The sequence below is a fragment of the Caretta caretta genome, chromosome 19 (assembly GCF_965140235.1).
Source record: "Caretta caretta isolate rCarCar2 chromosome 19, rCarCar1.hap1, whole genome shotgun sequence".
NCBI classification, from domain to species: Eukaryota; Metazoa; Chordata; order Testudines; family Cheloniidae; genus Caretta; species Caretta caretta.
In genome coordinates, this window is record NC_134224.1 from 3,328,550 (window position 1) to 3,344,500 (window position 15,951).

Genomic DNA, 15,951 nt, shown 5'->3' on the forward strand with positions numbered 1-15,951 from the left:
TTTTTTAGCATGCGCAACTGAATAAAACATTTTGGCCAAAGTTTTCCTAAAATTTACTCAAGGGAGGCACCCAGTATGAAAGATTTCAGCCTGAATTTGCCAAAGTTTGACAAAGTTACAAGCAACTGAAAACAAGGTCTTCTTATCAGAAGTGTCTATCAGCTCTACCTATCATCACAAAGACATGTTAAATATCCAAACCAAATATTCTGACAAACTCTATCGTTGCCTGAGACTACTTTAAAAACTCATAGCACCTACTTATAGTGCATAATCAAAGATTAATTGAAGTTCTCACAAACCCTTATCTACAGCACTGTAACCACACTTTAATAAATGAGACCACAATAAAAAAGCAAATGGGAATATGAAAGGTGGTGGGCTCCTGGTTTTTGGAAGTGCTCTACTTTGATATTACTCCCCAATCGTTTATTTCAAGTCATGTGTGATACTCAGTTTTGTAAAATTTCCCACCTTTTAAGTGAGATAATTAACTAGACACACCGTGAGCTGTTGCACTCTCTTTGATGTGGTTCTCTCAAGAGACTTCAGCACTTGTACTGCGGCAACCGAAAGAAAAGCTTCCCAACAGTTAGTGTTTTGTTGGGTACTTTCCTCCAGATCAGATCAGTGCGATAAATAATGAAGGCACTCCGTTAGTTTGCACTGCAGAAGCCCTCATTTACAGCTTTTAGCAAAGTGGCAGTTACAACACAGTAACAGAATCCTATGAAGCCATCTGAAATCAACCTAAGAGAAAGTCAGCCCAGAGTAGTTTACATTTCTCCTGCATCTTGAAGATTATCATTCTATCACACTGTTCATTTGATGAAGCTATATGTTAATAACCAGCAAATCACAAGAGTAAACTTACACATCAAACCAATTGTCAAGTGTTGGTGCTTCCATTATAAACCCGTTTGGTGAAATACTATCTTTAGTATTTATAAGGTGCCATAACTGCAGCACTTAACTGTCAGCTGAAAAATATTGGAGAGACAAGGTGGGTGAGATAATAGTCTATTGGACCAACTTCTGTTGGTGAAAGAGAAGTTTTTGAGCTCCACAGAGCGCTCCTAAAAGCTCTGTGGAGCTCAAAAGCTTGTCTCTTTCACCAACAGAACTTGGATGAATAGACTATATTATCACACCTACCTCGTCACACTCAGATCCTGGAACCAAGATGGCTACAACAACACTGCAAAGCTGAAAAATATTCATCTGAAACATACTGACAATCAGCATTATCAGAACCTCAGATCAAAAGCAGGAAGAGGGGTAGAACTGCAAAATCAACACGTTATCTACAGTAGATACATGAAAAACAGTACTGAATCTCAAGGAAGTCATGAGGGAAGAAGCTTTTCTCTTTCTTTTTTTTAATTATGTCATGGCTGCAGAAATTGGTCTTTTACTTCATTATTGTGGAAACCACCTATCTTGCCAACTGGCAAAATGCACTGCATGACACATCAAGAAAAAAGTATCTCACTCTCTTTCCATCAGAACTATTCAATTCAGAGGAAGCAGACAGGAAATATGAAGTTATTCATCTTCCTTACAAGTTATCATAAAATGATTCATCTTTTCTATTGGCACATTTTGGACCAATCTAATTCCTTCTGAACTATAGAGATATATTTTGCTCTAAAACTCATGATATTAAGGACAATATACAAATTAAACATTGCTTAAAACAAATTACATTAAAAGTACTTCCAGGCTACAAGAGTCAAGCACTCAACTGGGACGTGTTAGGCTGTACAGGCAACCTTGGTTCTGGCACTGAAATACTGTCTGCTTTCCTCCGTAGCCTTGACATATTTAACTTTTTTTAAAAAAATCTGTTTCCTACTTTACAAAATCACAAGTGAAAAAATTCCATCATGTGGACCCATATTGACCACCATATGGGTCCACAGCTATTTGCTTGACAGAGTATGAACAGATGCTCAGAAATCCTGGATTCAATTCCAGGCTCTAAAGGAGAGTGGCTAGATCCTTCTACCAATATCCCCTAGCATGTTCTCCTGCAGCTTGCCCTGCCTCTCACCGTTTTTTACCCCTGGCACCACAACAACCCCCAGCACCTAGGAGAAGATTTGCAGAGAAAGTCCTGCTCAGCCTCTGCAATCCTTGCCTACTCTATGTTCAAGGCATAAGGACTCTTCAGATAATTTAGATGCTAGATTTTAACAAACCTCAGGGCATGTTCAAGTGTCAATTTCCGGGAGACCTGTAACATCCTAATAGGGTAGATTTTTATATGCACAGCAAAAGTCAACTCCTCTGAGCCCAGAGCGGCCTCCTTGTCAAATGTCAAGTACCTTCTTCAAAGAGTATGTAGGTGTCAGTATCTCAAAGGTAAGAATTTAACATAAGGATTTTTTTTGGCCAAATCTCATTTTAGGAAGAGCTGAAAATTTAAAAATTATTCAGGTGGGGCAGACATTTGGCATGGAAAATTTCAGCCCTAGAGTTTGGCAAAGTTAAAAGCAACTGAAGATGGGTCTTATAAATGGAAAGTTAGACTATCTTAACTATAGATGTTGCTGCCAGCTTCACCTATAACACACGCAACCTGCACAAAGCACACAAATGAGTTTTCGGAAGGATGCAGTGTAATATTAGGTTTCAGATTATATTAAACTGTATGCTTGACATGCAGATTACATGGAATAATTTAATACCACATTCCTTGTTTCAAATTTGACTCTAAAATCTGAAATTAAGTCAGCAGTGACCAAGAAACAAGACTCATCTTTATCTATAGACTACAACTGCAGAATGGGATAGAATTTTATATTTATAATTCAATATTTTAGGATAGCCCTATTATAACAGATGAACAAACTCGGCTTGTGACGTATACCAAATTTATGTAACAGGAATCAGTACAGTTTGACCTTTCTGAACCAAGACAAAACCTAACTATATTCAGCTTATGGGTCTTTCAATTTCTACATAAAGAAAAAGTGAGCTATGGCTGATTCAAGATCATGCTGAATATCAGCTACAGCTTGATTATAGTTCACCCTTGGGTTCAGTTCAGAATGGCCCTGGCAAAAACGAAGACAAAAATCACAGCTGATATTAGATGAATTCTTGTTCTAGAATAGCAGCAGACATAAAAGTTTTCCTATTTAACCACAAACCTAGAAAAGTAAGCAGACCACCAAGGGATTTAATTGACCCAGTCATGCTGTAAGTATTAGGAAAACAAAGGGCTACTGGTGTTTTGATGAGAGGGGGGAAGAGAAAGAGAAAGGACCTGAGACACACCAGGGAAGAATAATAGAATTGTAGGACTGGAAGACCATAATGTAAGAACATAAAAATGGCCATATTGGGTCAGACCAAAGATCCATCTAGCCCAGTATCCTGTCTTTTGACCGTGGCTAATACTAGGTGCTTCAGAGGGAATGAACAGAACAGGGAATCATCAAGTGACCCATCCCGTCGCCCATTCCCAGCTTCTGGCAAACAGAGGCTAGGGACACCATCCTTGCCCATCTTAGCTAACAGCCACTGATGGACCTATCCTCCATGAATTTATCTAGTTCTTTTTTGAACCCTGTTATAGTCTTCGACTTCACAACATTCTCTGGCAAGGAGTTCCACAGGTTGACACTGTGTTGTGTGAAGAAATATTTCCTTTCGTTTGTTTGTTTTAAACCTGCTGCTTATTAAAGGGACCTCAATAGATCTTCTAGTCCTGTCCCCTGCACTCTAAGCACACAAAGTAGGACCCCTAGATCAGGGGTTCTCAAACTTCATTGCACTGTGACCCCCTTTTGCCAACAAAAATTACTACATAACCCCAGGAAAGGGGACCAAGCCTGAGTCCCACCACCCTGGGCAGGTGGGGGGGGGGAGCTCAAGCCCCAGGCCTTCAGCGCAAGGCAGGGGGCTTGTAACTTGAGCCCTAATGCCCATGGCTGAAGCCCTTAGGCTTCAGCTTCAGCCCCAGGTGGTGGGACTCAGGCTTCAGCTTCAGCCCCGGGCCCCAGCAAGTCTAAGCCAGCCCCGGCAACCCCATTAAAATGGAGTTGCGACCCACTTTGGGGTCCTGACCCACAGTTTGAGAACCACTGATCTAGACCATCCAACAGGTGTTTGTCTAACCTGCTCTTAAAAATCTCTAACATCCCTAAGCAATTTATTCCAGTACTTAACTACCCTGACAGTTAAGAAGTTTTTCCTAATGTCCAACCTAAACTGCCCTTGCTGTAATTTAATCCCATTGCTTCTTGTCCTATCCTCAGAGGTTAATGAGAAAAAAATTTCTCCCTCCTCCTTGTAACAACCTTTTATTTACTTGAAAACTGCTATGTCATTCCCCCCACAACTCTCCTCCCATAGGTCTTCTCTTCTCCAGAAAAACAAACCCAGTTTTTTTTCAATCTTCCCTCATAGGTCATGTTTTCTAGACCTTTAACCATTTTTTGTTGCTCTTCTCTGGACTTTCTCCACGTCTTTCCCTGAAATATGGTACCACTGGACACAATACTCTAGTTGAGGCCTAATCAGCACAGAGTACAGCAGCAGAATTACTTTTTGTGTCTGGTTTACAACACTACTGCTCATACATCCCAGAATGATGTTTGCTTTTTTTGCAACACTGTTACACTGTTGACTCAAATTTAGCTTGTGATCCATTATGATTATTTACTTCAGACGATTTCTCCGGTTTGTCCAGAAGATTTTGAATTTTAATCCTATCCTCCAAAGCACTTGCAACCCCTCCCAGCTTGGTATTATTCACAAACTTTATAAGCGTACGCTCTATGCCATTAGTTAAATCAGTGGTTTCCAAACTTTAACAGCCCGCGAACCCCTTTCGCTAAATTGTGAAATCTCATGAACCCCCTCCTAAAAATGAATATTTCAAGGGATTTAAGTTTAAATTTCCTCTGCACTCCGTGGGGCTCCTGCTGCTGGACCCCGTTGACCGCCCCAGTCAACTGAGCTCCACTGAGCTTGGGCTGCAGGTCCCACTGACCGCCGGGGCTCAGGCTGCCAGCCCCAACTGCCCGGCCCCTCTCTCCCTGGGGCTTAGGCTGCCAGCCCCAGGCGGAGAGCTGGGGTTTGGGCGGCTGGCTACTCCACTGATGGGGGCAGGGCTTGGGCTACCAGCCCCAACTGCCCGGCCCCGCTCTCCCTGGGGCTTAGGCTGCCAGATCCGTGTGGAGTGCTGGGGTTCAGGCGGCCGGCTCCCCCACTCATGGGGAAGGGCTCAAGCTGAACTGCCCTGCTCCTCTCTCCCTGGAGCTCAGGCTGTCTGTCCTGCAATCGGGTCCCACCTGTTGCCTCCAATGCCCAGGGTCCTCTGGCTGCCATTAGTGAAATTTTTCTGGCCAACGCGCTGTAACGTTCTGCGAACCCCCAGTTCGGGAACCACTGATCTAAATCACTGATGCAGATATTGGAGAACAGAACCCAGAACTGATCCCTGAGGTACCCCACTCATTATGCCCTTCCAGACTGACTGTGAACCACTGAAAACTACTCTCTGGAAACAGTCTTCCAGCCAATTTGGCACCCCACCTCATAGTAGCTCCATCTAGGCCAGTGTTTCTCAAATGCAAGCACCAAGTGATTCTTGTGCGATCATAGCTTCCTGGCCAGTGACTGAGGAAGGAGGGCAAAGAAGAGGCCCCTCTCCCAGGATCACCAGCAGGGGCTGTGCCCTGCCCCCTCTACAGCCACAAATACCAGAGGAGCAGGCAGCCAGTGTGAGTTCCCACCTTCCCAGGGGCGCTGGCTCTGGCCCCGCGCTCACCACCCCAACTTCCCCATTGCCCCGGCCCCCACTGCCTCCTCTGGCCCTGGGCATGGGCCACGTGGTGACAGGCTCCATCCTGAGCCACACGATTTTGGGCTCTGGCCACAGGATCAAGCCCCAGCCCCATGGTGGTGGATGCCAGCCGCATGCTCTGTGCCCTTGCCAGATGCTCTTGCTGCTGGTCTTTGGGCTCCAGCCATGTGGCAGCAGGTGCTGGCCACAGGCTCAAACTCCCATCCCCCCAGGCACTCCCTGCCTCCCCCAGTTCCCTATCCATCCCCCCAGACACCCACTGCCTCCCCCAGTTCCTCATCCCCTCTGGGCCCCAGCTGTCTTCCTCCCCACCCAGGGCTTAAATTTTTCCCCCACCTTGCCAGGGCTGAATAAGTCTGTTTCTGGGAAAAGTAATATTTGTATGTTTGTTAATATCATTTTTCATTGCCTCCCAGCTAGCTAGTCTGCTGCTGTGAAAAGTGATATTAAGAAACACAGAAATATCACTTGTCACAGAAACAGACTAGCTAGGAAGTCGAAAAAAAGTAAACGAAAAAGACAAGAACATGCAAAGCACATTATTTGTTTCTATTCTGTTTAGGTCCAGTACAGAATAGACACATTTTTATTATTGAGTCTGCAATATCCTACATAAATACATTACAATGATTTGGACATGTATATGTGCATATTTGTTTGTTTTTCCTAAAGGCAATTAAGTATTTTAGGAAAAATTGTCAGAGGAGCCACCAGCAAAAGTTGGTGACTGCACTCTGAGGCCACCAAAAAAATTTGTCGTGGGAATCCCTGATCTAGGTTGCATTTCCCTAGTTTGTTTATGACAAGGTCATGCGAGACAGTATCAAAAGCCTTACTAAAGTCAATATATACCACATCTACCACTTCTCCCTCTCCCGCCCCATCCACAAGGCTTGTTACCCTGTCAAAAAAAGCTATTAGGTTGATTTGACATGATTTGTTCTTGACAGATCCCTGCTGACTGTTACTTAACACCTTATCTTCTAGATGTCTGCAACTTGATTGTTTAATTATTTGCTCCATTATCTTTCCGGGTATTGAAGTTAAGCTGATTGGTCTGTAGTTCAGACTGAATTCTACTTAACTCAGCTACACTAAACTGGCTGAACAAGAGCAGAAATTTAGACATGAAAAAAGAAGCTGGCATCATAGCATTATAGTTTACTGTAAATCTCTAATACTGCATTTAAAATAAATCAGGCTTAAGATATGCATGTAGGAACTAATCTTTCATCCTTTACTCCTGGTTAATTGCGCACTGAGAAATGTGTGAGAACTCTTGCCTATTTCATTTAAAACTCAATGATTTCTGGAAAAAAATTACTATTTGCCTTTGATATTATTAGCCAGCACAATATATTCCAACTACTTTATTTACTTCGATTCTGCAAGATACCATATCATCCCAATACCACTGGGAGACATATAAATAACTCAGACAGACACATTTGGGAACAAATTCCTATTCGCTGAACTTGAGAGAGCATACAGTGGAAGATATCTTGATTAGAAGTCACTGACATCTCTTAAAATAAGATACTGTGAAATAACTTTATAGTTCTAATTACTTCGCTAGGATCTTATGTTGCTTAAAGATTTCAATATAGTTTAGATTAAATTACAACTTCTGTGACCGACTTACCTGTTCACCCTGCGAGGACACTTATCTGGTTTAATATCCACCTCATAGAGGTAGACATCAATCTTTGGGATTTCAACTTGGAAGCAGTTGGCCAGCAATTTAATAGGTTTGCCCATGGTGCCATAGCCGGGACGTCTGGGCACCATGAGAAGGGGCTGTGCCCCGACGGGTCCTGTAAAAGAAACAATACAGTTTAGAAACTGAACACAATGGTTAAACTATGTGGTGAAGTTACTACTTGGTGCTATTATAGCACAGTTAAAATGCATATGCTCTTTACATTTGTATATATACACTGGTAGAACAACAAAGGAAGTGATGCAATAATAACGGACGAGCAAACAGCCTTCTCAGGACCTTAAACATATCATCTCATACTTCGTGGGGAAGAGGTAAAGCGATTGTAAGAATAAAAATAAGAAATATAATGCAGGAAAAGGCCAAAGTTTAACGTAAGACAGCATCACAAGACCCAGACCAGTGAAAAATGGGCCATGCAACTGTCCCATCAGCTTCCTGGACAAAGCCAAAGGGTTTCAGGGAGCAGCATAGGTCTACCCTCAAGTAACATACAACATGGGATGGCACTCAAAAGCTCTCCTTCTGTTTAAGTCATCAGCTCTCAAAGTAGTGATAGCAAGCAGACCTAGCTCTCCTCTAACCTTCCCATGAAGAAAATGAAGTGAGGAACATTAACTTCTGTGATTGCTGTGACCAAAAGTGTGCGTTTTCTTTTGACCGTTCATTATTGTGGAAAGTCCATTTTAGCCACTATTAAAATGGAAAATTTTAAAAGCTTGTTTACAGACCATCCTAATGGTAATGGACAGAGGTGCAACAGAAATCACAGGATGGTTTATACAGGCCAAGGCTCATGTACTTCCTTTGTTTACACAGTAAAATATGCAGGCACCAATGATATGAAGGGCATGATCCTGGCAGAGATTATCCATTTTCAGCCAGCAGAGCAGAATGAATAACAGTAAAAGCACCAGCTGCAAGATAGTTGCATTTGCCAGAACTCAGTGACCCAGAAGAGACGTGTAGCTGAAGAGTTTCAAGCAATGTCAGTGTGCTTTGTTACTAAACAAACAAATTAAATTACTTAAGCAGCTGTAGGTATTATTTTATAAAACCAACAAAATCTGAAATAGGAGAAGAAAGGTGCTTTCTAAACCTGTACAAATGTATGTCACTAGCTAATTTATTTAGCATTCTAAGTTAATGCTTCTTTGGGTTCTTGAAGCATCTTAGTCTGAAAGATGGACACAGATAAGAGCCTCAGCACAGAAACTGGGATACATATGCCTTGCCCAGAACCAAGCACACAGCTAATATTAAGAACGGACAGTCTCCAAAAATTACGAAAATCTAGGAAATCTTTGCTTGCAGATTATTCTTTCCCGTCAAGAAACGGACTATAAACCCAATCTTATTTTGAGTTGCTTTGGAGTTTTTAAAATTACTCATCATACAAATGTCATGATTTGCAGCATTCAATTAAGTCACTTAAAAACTCTCCCCCCTACTCCTACTCAGTGACGCAGATTGTACAGTTCCTGCCCACTTGCTTTTCTTACAAGAGTTAAAATGTCAAGTGCTGGGGAAAACTGTTATCTGCCATTTGATTAATCTCATATAATCTTCCAGGAATGGTCATTTCCCTTTACTTTGAGGGGAATTGTGTGCTGGGGAACAGAAAAGAACAAGAGTTACAAAACAGAGTTTGTATTGTAAAGGTATGTAGTTCTACACAGAAAGATATATCCAAAACCAAAAAAAAATCAGAAATCTCAACACAAGACTGAAAGTAAAAGCAAAAAACATCAAGCACCACATTAAATGTTCACACAAACTATGTTTTGGCAATTACTGCTCCCAATGCAAAGATTGGGTGGTTTACTTCTGCCTTCAGAGCTGGGCTCCAGGCCAGCAGCCACCACTTTCCAGCTGCCCAGCTCTGAAGGCAGCACCGCCACCAGAAGCAGTGCAGAAGTTAAGGTTAGCAGTACCGTAACACTCCCTACAATAACCTTGTGACCCCACCACCACCACCACCCCACACACACACACACACCTCCTTTTTGGGTCAGGATCCCTACAATTACATAGAGACTGGGAGTGGCTAAGTCATTATGCAAGGTAGCCTGTTTCCTCTTGTTTTTTCCTACCCCCCCCCCCCAGATGTTCTGGTTTAACTTGGATTTAAACTTGGAGAGTGGTCAGTTTGGATGAGCTATTACCAGCAGGAGAGTGAGTTTGTGTGTGTATGGGGGTGGGGGGGATGTGAGAAAACCTGGATCTATGCAGGAAATAGCCCGACTTGATTATGTAAAGAGTTGTCACTTTGGATGGGCTAGCACCAGCAGGAGAGTGAATTTGTGTGGGAGGGTGGAGGGTGAGAAAACCTGGATTTGTGCTGGAAATGGCCCACCTGTTGATCACTTTAGATAAGCTATTACCAGCAGGACAGTGGGGTGGGAGGAGGTATTGTTTCATATTCTCTGTGTGTATATAAAGTCTGCTGCAGTTTCCACGGTATACATCTGATGAAGTGAGCTGTAGCTCACGAAAGCTCATGCTCAAATAAATTGGTTAGTCTCTAAGGTGCCACAAGTCCTCCTTTTCTAATTACAACACTGTGACATTTCATATTTAAAGAACTGAAATCATGAAATTTATGATTTTTAAAATCCTATGACCATGACATTGACCGAAGTGGACATGAATTTGGTAGGGCCCTACCAATAAGAAAGAGCAGCTCTGGAATTAACTGCTCTAGATTCATTTTAGCAACACAGACGTAAACAAGAGCAAAAGATATCTATTAGAAAACATCCAGGTCACACTATTCTATAAAAAAAAATCTTCCATACAAATGACCCAATATCTTACAAAAATATGGTTACAAAGAGCATGCTTTCCATAGCTTATGGAAGGCTCACATACATATGAAGTACTACTGCAGCTGTCAGAATGAGAGTATAGCACCTTCTTAAGGATTAGCTAATCTTGCGAAATCAAAATTAAATGTAAATGGTAAGAGCATTTACCAAAGCACAGCTACTGCACCTCAAATGGCCAACCTGAAGATGCAATTCCTTAACTACAGTCAAGCACTGAGAAAGAGAGGGCAAGGAGGCAGAAAGAGCAAGAAAATATGGTATGGGGGGTTTTCTTGCAACCACACTCTCTGGAAAGTGTTTTGTTAAACCAAATATTTGCGCCAAATACTCCTCCTCCTGCTGCTACCAAGCAATACATTATACTAACTTATGTGGCCACGGCTGAAGGAAATGATGGTACCCCATCCATTTACTTCTTTTGTTCAGGTTAGCAAAATCCTAATGCTCAGCTGCATGAGACGACAAAAAACTAGAAACAAATTAATAAGATTAATAAGATTCAGCTACTCTTCATTAGGCAAGCTGCTGGCCTACACTTTAAAATCTGGAGTGCTGTAAATGGCACACCCAATCCAGAGCTGGTTATAAAAATAGTTTTCCAGCCTCAGCTCCCCTACAAAACAGTACTGAGCAGCAGAAGAAACAAATACCACTACTTTGCCAAATTCCTTCCCTAGATCCACTCATTCAGTTGCATCCCACATTGCACTTCAGAAAATTGTGCATGCCAACTATGCATTCTTCCTGAACAGCAGCATAGCATTACCTGTCTTTGGAATTGACACAAACTGAGGAATGAAGAATCACGACAGATAACGGATTATAAACACAGGTCTGCACAAGTACAAGCTTAATTTAGTGTAACAATTTTAAACAATTGTAGCCAAATTCCAATTATGTTTACCTTCTTTTTGTGTTTGAGACCTAGGTTGTCAGACAAGTCACTTAAAAAATATAACCTTACATGTGTATGCTGTCAGTTAATTCCCATCCACCACTGTCCCAATAAATTTACACATGCTGAGAATGGCTTGCTTTTAAAAATATTTGGATACTTGTTTGTGTATTATAAAATCTGTGTCACTGACTTATAACTTGTGACTCAAATCCCAGTAAAACAACAAACAAAGTGTTTGGATGATAGCTAACATTCCTATATCAAAGTGTTTGGATGATAGCTAACATTCCTATATCACATTAATGAGTCACTTACCCTCATGCCTTAGGATTTTGTAAGGCCAGTGGAAATAAATACGAGAACCAAAAGTATTAGAGTATACGAGTTACTTACTGCTACTACTATAAAGTAGGAGTATGATTTGCAGGGCTAGTTAATGTTAACTCTCCCTCACCAAAAATCGTAAACAAGTCAGTTGAGGTTTTTAAAAACCTCTTTCTAAAAATATTTCAGCACTGCCACAAGTACAAAGCAGAATTCACTCAAGGTCATATAACAAGAAAAAAACCCAAAAACTCCACAAGGGCAAAGCAGTCAATTGTTAAAAATCTTGTAAAAGAAATGAAAGAAAAACAGACTTTGGCGTATAAGCACTATTCCATTTTTCAGACACTGAAAAAATGCCTTATGCAATGTTTATACATTACATAACATGTACTTGAAAATCCCATTAAAAACTTAAGCCAAATGTGGCTAGCCTGGAGGAGGGAGCTGGGGGTGCACAGTGCTTGACAGGTGACAATATTCAGAAAAAAGAAAAGGAGTACTTGTGGCACCTTAAATTTGTTAGTCTCTAAGGTGCCACACGTACTCCTTTTCTTTTTGCGGATACAAACTAACACTGCTACTCTGAAACCTGTCAAATATTCAGAAAGACATCAGAGGACCAGACATTGGGAATCAATTGGTTCAAAGGAGAGGTTTTCGAAGTGTGAGGAACTGACTGGGCCCTCTGAAGGGCTGGGGTCAAGAGGAGGGTCTGTCTGTGTGCTCTCAGCTGCTGGCTCCCATGGGTACCAGATACACTTCCATCTCCCCCCACCTCATTTCTTAGAAAAAAGGGGTGTGGCATGGGACAGGAATCTCCAAAGAGGGGCTCAGAAAAAAAAAGTTGGGGAACCGCTGGAACAGAGAATAGTAAAACTTCAGGTTATGAGCGAAAGTTATGACTGTGACAGACTACTGGAAGGAGTTCTGTCTGCCCACTACCCCACACATACATGCGCACACGCACAGAATGACTTCCAAAGGAAGTAGATGAAACTATAAACATAAAAAGAATTAAGACCAGCAATATGAGAACTTGTTGCTTCTGAGCCCGTAGCCAGTAAGAGGCAATGGTTGAGGAAGTATAAACTCATTCTTTTTTATGTTCCCGTTGATTTAAATGTTTTGTTAAACAATAAATCACTTTTCAAATAAAGTTTTGTTTTCCTCTACTTTAGTGTCTCAAAATACATTTAAAATATTAACAAATTAAACCTCACAACACCCTGGCAAAGTAAATGATTACTGAAATACTCATTAAGAATTTTGGAATAATTCATTTTTTCTTAAAATTACTAAATAGTCATGACAAGCAACACAAATCTTGGCTAATAATCTTTCAAAACAAATATCAAATCAGCTCTTCGCAAGTCAAGTATACATTTATGTGAAAAGTTCAAGACCTACTGTGACTCACTACTGCCACATTTAGAAATAAGTAGATAATACATCTTGAGTTCACACTCCACCTGATATGGATGTATGCTGGTAATTCCCAGTAGTGTTTATGGGACTTGCCTGCGTAAGTCCAATGCACAGTGATGGGAAAATATGCTAATTTGTATTTGTCCAAGTTTGGTAAGTATTTAAGTGAGGTCACCCATTTCCAAGAGATACAGATAAAATTGGTCTTCAAAAGGTGAGTCACCAAAAAAAAACTTCAAAAATGAATTAAAATTGATAATACTAAATATTAATACCTTTTAAAATTATTCTTTTGTTACAGGACAATAGTTATACCAAAATTAAATTTTTCTGATTTTAAAGAGTTAAAAAGTTGGACTAATGAATTAAAGACATGGCTTTTGGTTTGAATAAATAAAAACTAATTCCATCCAACTACAACTGAATTGGCATTTGTGGCTATACTAACATTACTCTAACCAAACTTGCAAACTATGGACATTTGTTACTGAGGGTAAGAAATTTTAGTTCTTATAGGACCTGATCCAAAGCCCACTGAAGTCAATGGAATGACTCCCATTTGCTGTAATAGCTTGGGGATAAGGCCTGTATCCCCACAGATACTCTCCTAAAGGTTCACCAAGGAAAAATCACAAACATGATTGTGTAACAAATTATGTTTCCCCCATCAAGCAGCTGCTTTTCACTGAAATATAATTAAAACTGCACCTAACTCTTCTGCTGTGCTTTGGAGCAACAAACTGAAATCTATCAGGTAACCAAATGAAGAAATATCAGGAGTAAAAGCATGGGTGAGAATGGTACAGAAACAGCAGCCTAAAGGCATTTACTGAAAATACTTCTAGGGAAGACTGAAGAGTTTGGCACATAGGACAGAAATAACTACAGGCCAAATCTTATTTGATTAAATTTATACACTTCCAAGAGGCAAGATATTGGTTCCTACTAGGACTTTTCTTACCTGAATACGCACAAAGGGAGTGTAACAGCTGTTTTCCAGCAAGAGATTATCCATTTGCCACACGTTTCAAAATTATAAAATGAGAATAAAAAAAGTGTACAGCAAAAAAATTAAGAGGTTTGGTTTTTTTTAGTCTTCCTGTAAAGCACAGCCTTAAATCCCTGACTAGATAGTCAAACAGCTTTAAAGAGAAGACAGGGTTTTTAAAGAGGTAAAATATTATTCAACTGCAGCTCAATAATACAAGACAGATTTGTCCAGCCACACTCTCCTCAGACTGGGGCTTGTTCCATGCACACTGGAGAGAACTCTCCCAAGGGAAAAGATTCCCTTTCACGGGGCCCCTGGCCTCAGCTTGGGCTCAGAGGCCCAGTCTGTAGAACTCAAAGAAAATGCCATCACTACTGGAAAACATGACTTCATTCTAGGTTACAGAAAATTTAAAATAAAATGTGAAAGTGAAACAGGGAATATAGGGTTAGAAGGTTATTTTCAGATTTCTAATTCCTTAACAACATTGGAAATCTTAAGCAATAAAACAAATTGCGTCTTGCCTCCTTCCCTGAAAGCCACCCTTCGGGATGACATTAGACTATTTCTAAAGTAGCACAATCCCTATTTCCTGAACACTCGTCAAAGTAAAGTTTGCTTTTATTTAAAAAGTATCCAGATAAAGCAGTGTTGGTTCAAGTTCTGGTCAGATAAACATATTGATGCTATTCTCATTGGTGCCGGATAGGAGTCTACAAGCTAGAGTGAACACTGCAGTGCACAAGTTTGTGTTATCACCAGCTAAATTTAGAATAGTAACTTGTAAAAACTAGGTTTTTAAAATAAAAAGTATGAGAAACTCTTAAAGACAAGCTGTTTACCTTTACTTCATAAAGTTTTGTATCTGTAAAAAGAACAGGAGTACTTGTGGCACCTTAGAGACTAACAAATTTATTAAGAGCATAAGCTGTCATGGGCTACAGCCCACTTCATCGCACGCATAGAATGGAACATACAGTAAGATAGATATATATATCTATATATACACACACACACTAATAAGTTGGAAGTTACCATACAAACCATAAGCTGTAGCCCACGAAAGCTTATGCTCTAACACATTTCAGTATGCATCCGATGAAGTGAGCTGTAGCTCACGAAAGCTCATGCTCAAATAAATTGGTTAGTCTCTAAGGTGTCACAAGTACTCCTTTTCTTTTTTCTAATACATTTATCTTACTATATGTTCTATTCTATGCAGACGATGAAGTGGGCTGTAGCCCACGAAAGCTTATGCTCTTATAAATTTGTTAGTCTCTAAGGTGCCACAAGTCCTCCTGTTCTTTTTGTAGATACAGACTAACACGGCTGCTACTCTGAAACCTTTTGTATCTGTCTACACTATGAGGAAATAGTCTATATGGCAAGCCCATACATAACACAACACAGCCAATTTATTCTTGAAGCGTTTTCCACCCACTAACTGCAAGAAAGTAAACTGAAGTAATCTCTCTTCAAGTTTTGTGAACTATATTACATTTTGCACTTAACAGAAATTTTCACTAACAACTTGCATATACTTTAACTACCCACTAATTTGAAGAAAAATATTTAGTTCTCGATTTATTCCCTTGCATTTACCAAGTCTCAAATTCACTGTTTTCAAAACTGACAAGTTCCCCAATAAAACCAGTTCAAGTTAACTTTGATAATAGCAAGGATTCAAACTGAATTTACTTTGCCCACTTAACTACTATTTATGAGTCAAATATAAGTAGCTTGCAATTAATTGCCCCTTATCCCTACTAAACCTAACTTGTTCCACTTTAGTGACTAAAGGTCCTGTATTAGAAGAGTGATCTAGACACTTAGATAATCTCTTAATGTAGTAACATGGTGACAATGTAACTATCAGAGAGCCTGTCACTAGCTGAGAAAAAATTCAAATAAAGAGACTTAAAAGTTAAACTGAACATTATGCCA

General features: G+C 40.4%; 1 protein-coding gene across 1 annotated transcript in view; it reads right to left on the bottom strand.

Moving 5' to 3' along the window:
* AGO3 (argonaute RISC catalytic component 3) overlaps positions 1 to 15,951 on the bottom strand; it is a 73,776-nt gene that overhangs the window by 50,119 nt on the left and 7,706 nt on the right. Inside the window, exon 2 of the mRNA XM_075121365.1 lies at positions 7,461 to 7,632. Coding sequence (XP_074977466.1) covers positions 7,461 to 7,632 — 172 coding nt within the window. The remainder of the gene's footprint in view (positions 1 to 7,460; positions 7,633 to 15,951) is intronic.